This window comes from Podarcis raffonei, chromosome 6 (assembly GCF_027172205.1).
Source record: "Podarcis raffonei isolate rPodRaf1 chromosome 6, rPodRaf1.pri, whole genome shotgun sequence".
Lineage (NCBI taxonomy): Eukaryota > Metazoa > Chordata > Lepidosauria > Squamata > Lacertidae > Podarcis > Podarcis raffonei.
This window is the reverse complement of record NC_070607.1, coordinates 38743491-38750642: the sequence shown is the minus strand read 5'-3', so window position 1 is coordinate 38750642 and position 7152 is coordinate 38743491. Positions and strand designations below refer to the sequence as shown.

Below are 7152 nucleotides of genomic sequence, written 5' to 3'. Positions count from 1 at the left end.
AGCACATTTATAAAAGAACAATGTTGGGAAAACCAGTCTGTCCCAGAAGCCGCTGCCCTGGTCTGACCACTGTCCTTATACTAATTCAAAGCATGCTCTCTCTCTCTAGCTTGGCAAGTATGGATAGGATTGCAGCTTAAATCAATTAACACAGCCTAAAATGTTTGGTAGGCATATTGGCATAATCAAAGTAGCTTACTGACAGGGAACACTTAGAAGACATACCAGCCAAGAACCTAAACAAGAACTTTATTGTTCCTCTCCAACAAGAACAAAGCAGAAACAGGAAAGTCCTGACTCCACCCAGAGTCAAATAAAGCCCAGTGCCATCAAGCGACCATGACGCTATCCATACACATACAGTGGTACCTCGGGTCAAGTACTTAATTCTATCCGGAGGTCCGTTCTTAACCTGAAACTGTTCTTAACCTGAGGCACCACTTTAGCTAATGGGGCCTCCCGCTGCTGCCGTGCTGCCGGAGCACGATTTCTGTTCTCATCCTGAAGCAAAGTTCTTAACCTGAAGCACTATTTCTGGGTTAGCGGAGTCTGTCACCTGAAGCGTATGTAACCTGAAGCGTATGTAATCCGAAGTACCACTGTATTATACTGTACCTCATTCTGCCTTCCTAACAAAACTTAACACCATGCCCCTCAGCAGAAACGGACTACTTTTCTCTTGCTTCGGCCGGTAAAACCACAAACCCACTTTAGGTAAGTGCAGTCTTCTGTTAGCTTACTTTCATTTATTTTCCTGGTTGGCTCAAGCCATTTTGCTGCCTGAGGCAAAAGGGCAATATGGCGCAACACCCCCCCCCCCACCCCCATTACTCATACAGAAGCCAAGCAGACTGGCAGCTTGGTGAGGGAACAGCATCCCCCACAGCTCCCCAGAGCAGCAGGTTAGCTTAGGGGGCGCAGGACAGGCTGTGAGCACCCAGCTCTGCTCTTATCCCCTCACCTACTCCACCCATTGCCTCCCTCTGCCTAATAGCAGGACCTTTCCTCAGTTGCCTCAGCCTTTCCCATAAACCACGACTAGAGAGCTGTCCTTTTTTATTATTTTTATTTCCTTCTGTGCGGCCTTAAAACTAATTTTGAACGTGCGCGTGCTTTACAATTTTAAACTCCCAAGGATTTCAGAGCCTGGCTGGGCCTTCTCACTCAGACAGGCGGACGAGGGACTTCCCGCGCCGCTTTCCCGCGCTAACCCAGCAGGGGCCGCTGGTGAGCCGAGCACGAGGGCTGCCTCTCCGGCCGCCTCCAGCCAACGGGGCTGCCTCGGCCTGGGATGGGTCGGCCTGGAGCGCCGCTTTGGGGAAGTGACAAGCGGAGGAGGCTGAGAGCAGCGAGAGAGCGCGCTGGGAGCGGCAGTCACCTCGAGGCCGGCTCCACAGCGCAGAACCCCGCGAAGGGGAAGGGCAGGGAAGCGGGGACGGGGCAGCCCAAGCGCCGTCCCAGCAGCAGCAGCAGCACCTCGGCTCAGGATCCCGTGGATGGTGGAGGGCGCGAGGGCAGGCGAGGAGAGCCGGCTCAGGGATGCAGCGGCACCTCCGGCCGCGCGGCTGGGAGAGGAGCCCTTTCCTGCTCCAGCTGCTCTTGTGGCTGCTGCACACGCGGAGCCTGGCGGAGCCCGCAGCCCAAGGTAAGAAGAAGCCAGGCCCCCGGCCGCCCAGGCGTCGCCTCTTTCTCGGCGGGGCTGGAGGATGCGCCGGTTGGGGATTTCCTCCCTCCCCTTCTTCTCCTCCTTTCTTGCTTCTCCTCCTCTGCCTTTGCCTCGGCGGCGCTGCAAATGCCTGACCTCCAGGCTCCTTTCTCTCCGTCCCTCCAAGTTGTTGCTTGGAGTTAGGGGGCGGTTTGTCCAAGCTGCGGGTTGCAGGAGAAATTCCGGAGTCTGTAGGGCGCTGGATCCGCCAATCCCGCCGGGATCCAGTGCAGATGAACGGGGGATCCCCCCGGTACACGGAATTCACAGCGGCATTAGGGTGCGAACCCACGCGCGCTCGCACGGGGACGGGGTTTTCGTGGGGCGCCCCTCCAAATAAGTCTGCTCTGTGGGTGAGGGTGATGGATGGTCGGATTCTGAGAACTTGGGGTTTATGGGAGCAAGGATTCAGCCTCTCCCGGAGTGTTAGAGTATAAGAGCCTGTCCGGGCCAGGAGTGTTGCCTCTGGACATGTGCAGAAAGCAGTTTCTCCCAGTGTGAGGAGAAGCGAAAACTAGGGTTTGAGTCCTGGTATGTGTCACTGCAAAAATGAACCTATAAGTCGTTTTATACGCACATACTTCCCTTTCCTACGATGCTCCTTCGTTCAAAGTGCCTCCGCGGTTGCTGACGTTGTGCCTGCTAACTCCGAGTGCCTATAGTTGTTTTCCTCAGGAGCCGAATTGGGTGGGCGTTGCCCCATGCTTAACTTGCAAAACAAGAGGTCCCGGGGCCCCCAGTTCGCTGAGAGTCTCCTCTGCCCAACACCAGATATGTTTGGGGTGGTTGTGTTTACTCAGTGACCGGGTGTGTGTGTGTGTGTGTGTGTGGAGATACTCTGCACATGCTTAGAAGCAACTCACATTTTCCAACAGCAGGCGCTGAAAACAAAATCTGAGGCTGGAGGACCGTGTCTGCCTGGAGGGGTCTCTCCACTTCGGAGTCGCTGCTGTTCAGGGTTCCTTCGACTTTTCCCGCCTCGTCCTATTCCGTTTGTTTGGCTCTCTCGCCCTCTCGAAGAGCTTTGCCAGGAACCACCCGAGTGTCTCCCCTCAACCTCATCCTCTGTCTCTCTCTCTCTTTTGCAAGAGTTTGCATTTTGTTGAATGAAACTGGAGGTCGATGCGTGAATCTGAATAAACAAAAGCCTGGAACTCGGCAGTTGTTTACTTTATTGCTCACCCGTTTTCGCACTTTTGTAGCAGAGCTCAGTGAGATCTGTGCATGCATCTGTAAAGGCCAGCACAGCATCTGCAGAGCCTAATGGTAACTGTTTGGTTAGTCAGGCTGATCTGTGGATTCCTAAGCATTATCTGAATTGGCACTGAAAAGACGAGAAAGCACAATGGCAACATTTAAAGCTAAATTAATAAGGCAAGCCCAGGCCTTACTAATGGCTCCGTGGGAAGCATTTCAGGGCTTCCTTTTATTTCTTTTTTGGGCTGGTACATAATTGAAAGGGATGATGGTTTGCTCCTGTGGATTCATTGGAACTGTTCCTGGAGGAGGGGAGGTGAAAAGCTGAGAGAGGTGACTGAGGCTGCAGTCCTGGCCCCATTTACCTGGGAGTAAGCCTCATTGGCTGAGCTGGGGAATTGGATTATGAGGAAATATATAGCTTGGTCCCCTGATAAGGAGTGTCACCCATAAATATAAACATGTGCCCTTGGTCACTATCCTTTGTCTCTTCTGTCTGATAATTCCAGGCAGGAACCTATTTTCTTCTCTCCCTCTGTCCCTGATAGAAGACAATGTACTTGATAACACTGCATAAATAACAGAAATCAGTTAGTACTACCTCAGCCGTATCCAACTACTCTTCTAATCACAGTCAATCCTTTCTGTGAATGCTTGATGGGTGAAGTAAGGCTTTCTACTATATGTCACTGAATGTGATTGACAACCTTGGGATTGTTATCTTTTCTGGGTTAATGATGAGCACAAGAAGGTGATTTTATGTATATGCTTTGTATGAGACATTCTTAGACCCTATAGTTATAATATGTGTTTCACACATGCATTAATTAATTGCTATATGCTTTATGATTGCCAGCTGAATGTGTGAACTAGAAAACATTGCACATGAGGTTGTCTTAGGTCATGTGAAAATCTTATACAGTGGTACCTCTGGTTACATACTTAATTCGTTCCGGAAGTCTGTTCTTAACCTGAAACTGTTTTTAATCTGAATCACCACTTTAGCTAATGAGGCCTCCCACTGCTGCCGCGCCGCCACCGCCCAATTTCTGTTCTCATCCTGAAGCAAAGTTCTTAACCCGAGGTACTATTTCTGGGTTAGCGGAGTCTGTAACCTGAAGCGTATGTAACCCGAGGTACCACTGTATGTGGTGTTAAATTTGTAGTGTCAAATAAAAACAATGATCGCTGGAACTTTTTTCAGGCTTTGCTCTTTCCACAAAACATGGAAAATCAGGATTCTGAAACTTGGAGGGAGTTGAGTACAGTAGGCTTCCCTCTGCAAAAGTTTGACCTCTAGCTGACATATCTCCAGAGGTAGGGTTTTCCATAAAGAGGACAACTCCACTGAGAAGGCTCTAACTTAGACCATCATTGTCTAGAGATAGTCTCAAGAGATGGCCTACCTCCAAGGATCAGTGGCTGGACTGTGACACATTGGTTAAGGCACTCAGGAAAGTATTTGGGTCCCAAGCTATTTAGGAGCTTAAATATAAACATCCAAACTAGAATCAGAAGCAAAAAGGCAGACAGTCCAGATCACAGATAATAGGTGTAATAGGACTCAGGAACTGAGCATTCTGCAGCCTCTGAACTGCCCTCAAGGACAGCCCCAAGTAGAGTGTGTTACAGTAATCTAGATGTGAGGTTATCATGGCCCAGAAATAGTCCAGGAATAGCCATATATAAGCAAAGTAGACATAGCTCGAAATATTCTTAAGGGACTAGTTGCTTGCAACATGTTCTCTGATTCAGCTGAAGTGTGTGTGCTGGCAACTAACTTTAGTTGCTACAGATTTTTACATTAGGGAGTAAGAAAGAATTTCCTATTTGGGAGGCCATGTGCAATACTGATCTAATATGATTATATATGCATCTTTTAATGTGGAAGAGTGAGTAAAATATCACTTTATTTTGGAAAATACTATGCAGAGAAAAATGTAAAAGCTAATAAGTGGGTGTTTATCTTTTTCTTAGGAATATCTTCTGTGGAATTTTAAGTCTATAATTTATCTTTCTGAAGGCTTAAACATTTAATCCAGTATTTAGATAATGTTCTGCTGAGTTTTTACATTTCACATCACTATCACTCTTCTTGTAAAATACTATAACCAAGCTGTCTCTTAAGAGACAAATTTGGAGAGTTTCCCTGCGATTCCAAGCATTCCTTCATATTTCTTCTGTAAAACATCATTCCAAGTTAGACGGTGCATTGTTATTCTTTTGGAACCAGAGCAGGACTCAGAGATAATAATGTCAATAATTATTTTTCTCTGATGCAGCTTTGCTCTTATGTTACACATGTGAAATTTCTAGCCAGGAAGAAATTGCAACAGGTAGTAACATAAAGTTTATCCAGTTTGATTTATATATATATATATATATATATATATATATATATATATATATATATATATATATATAATGTTTTAAAAAACATTTAATTGTAGTTCTTTAAATTAAATCTTTTAAATAATTCTAGACCCACAGCACTGAAAATACAGCACAAGGTATTACAAAATATTTTACTTCTCAATTAGTAGATGTCAAGGAAATAAACAACTATCTGACTTTTAGAAGACATCTGTGATATCTTAGCAGTTTGAAGTTGTTGCTCCTGAAGTTACTCCCATATCACTAAGCTTGTGAATCTTCTCCATGTTGTTCATGTGTCTTCCACGTCTGCCAAGTTATGAACAAGCCTTTTCCTTGCACACACACAGGCAAACCATAACTAAACTAGGAGGCCTCTAATTAAAATGTGAAGCTCTTGTTACCAGTTTTGGAACAAACCAGGATAGTAAAGCAGGTAACCAGTGTGAAACCAGGAAACTATGGTTAATTGAAGTTTTCTGGTTTGCTTGTGCTGTGAAGGGATAAGCAAAGGGGTTCCATGTACAGGCAAAAAGCTCATTTATATGTAATGGTTTAGTAAACTGAGGTAGGAACACGGGAGTGATGGGTTAGCTGCAGTTTTCCAGCTTAGCTAAGTACCGGTATATATAATTGTTATACGTGGTGGTACATATATGACTGATTGCTATTATATATGCAGAAAGGAAGTAGCCATAATATACTCCTTTTGTGATGAACATTTATTGGTTCCATGAGTTGACCCAGACCCATTTTCCCTCCGTGACTTTAGAGTTTCATCTGTTCCATAGATGCATACCTGTCAGTGTTTCAAAATCCCAAACAGGTGGATTTACATGTTTTCTGTTGACCTAAAAATCCATCTGTCAAACTCTGTCCCTGACCCCTGAGCCCCTCACCCTTTGACCCAAGGTGAAGGGTAAAGCCAATAAACTGATATGGTATTTTAATAGTTCTGCTAATTCAGATCACATTTGTGTCTTGTTAAAGGTGAAAATAGAAGACAACTTAAAGCACCAACAGTGAATGCTCATTTAAGATTGTGCTTAGATAGTTTACATTTTTTAAAAAGAAATATATTTCATCTTGCAAACCTTGAGTTCCCTTAATTGCTGGTGACATTGACAGGAAACCTCAAAAGGAGAAACTTCACAGGGGGGACATGTATTTATTGGAAAGTAGATTGGAACAAAAGAAAACAAGTAGACACATGTCAAATGCTTTAAGGAGGCAACCCAAATATCTTAACAGCTTGTGTTGGCTGGTGCAAGTCTCTCTGCCTCAGCTTTGCAAGGGAGATTGTGAGATCCATAGGCTGTTCAGAAGGAGTTTCAGGGTGAAGATGGGGATTTAATGTGGAAGTAAAAATACCTACCTCGCCAAAGTCCCACCTCTTTGAGCTTTGATGGCCTGAGGATTAGTGCAGCAGAGGGTTTTCTACAATTTTTCCTGCTTTTACCAGCTTGATTCCTGGTGCTAACACTTAATATTTATATTAGTGGTAGGGTTCAATTTCTGATCCGTATCCCTTGAGAAAGAAGAAAATCAGTGGAAAAGGTGGGTGTGTTGAGATGCCAGTTGACCAGCTTGACCTCACTGTCTTAGGTGGAGGAACATTTTTTAATCGTTGCTCGGTTAAAACAGAGAGCTGCAAATAAAACGTTTTAAGTGTGTTTTATGTGCAATATACAATGTTACACTAGATGGCGATGGTAAGTCTTATGGATAATTCAATGTATTTTGAAAAACCCTTTAAAATAGCATTTTCAGAACGTTTTTGGTATGTGTGTAGATTCCACCCTAGTCAAACGGTTAAGGATCTAAACTCCTAGTTTTGCTTTTGTTTGCCATGATGAAAAGAACATATTTAGTGCACA

The 7152-nt window shown here is 45.1% G+C and overlaps 1 protein-coding gene across 2 annotated transcripts in view; it reads left to right on the top strand.

Moving 5' to 3' along the window:
• The first annotated feature begins 675 nt into the window (after positions 1-675).
• ROR1 (receptor tyrosine kinase like orphan receptor 1) overlaps positions 676-7152 on the top strand; it is a 153014-nt gene continuing 146537 nt past the window's right edge. Inside the window, exon 1 of one of the 2 annotated variants that reach the window (XM_053392180.1) lies at positions 676-714. Coding sequence is in view for 1 of the 2 variants with exons in the window: in XM_053392178.1 (XP_053248153.1) it covers positions 1540-1645 (106 nt within the window). In the remaining variant the exon portion in view is untranslated. Of the gene's footprint in view, positions 715-1268; positions 1646-7152 lie in introns of those variants that run through there. The other variant, XM_053392178.1, reaches the window with a different exon arrangement.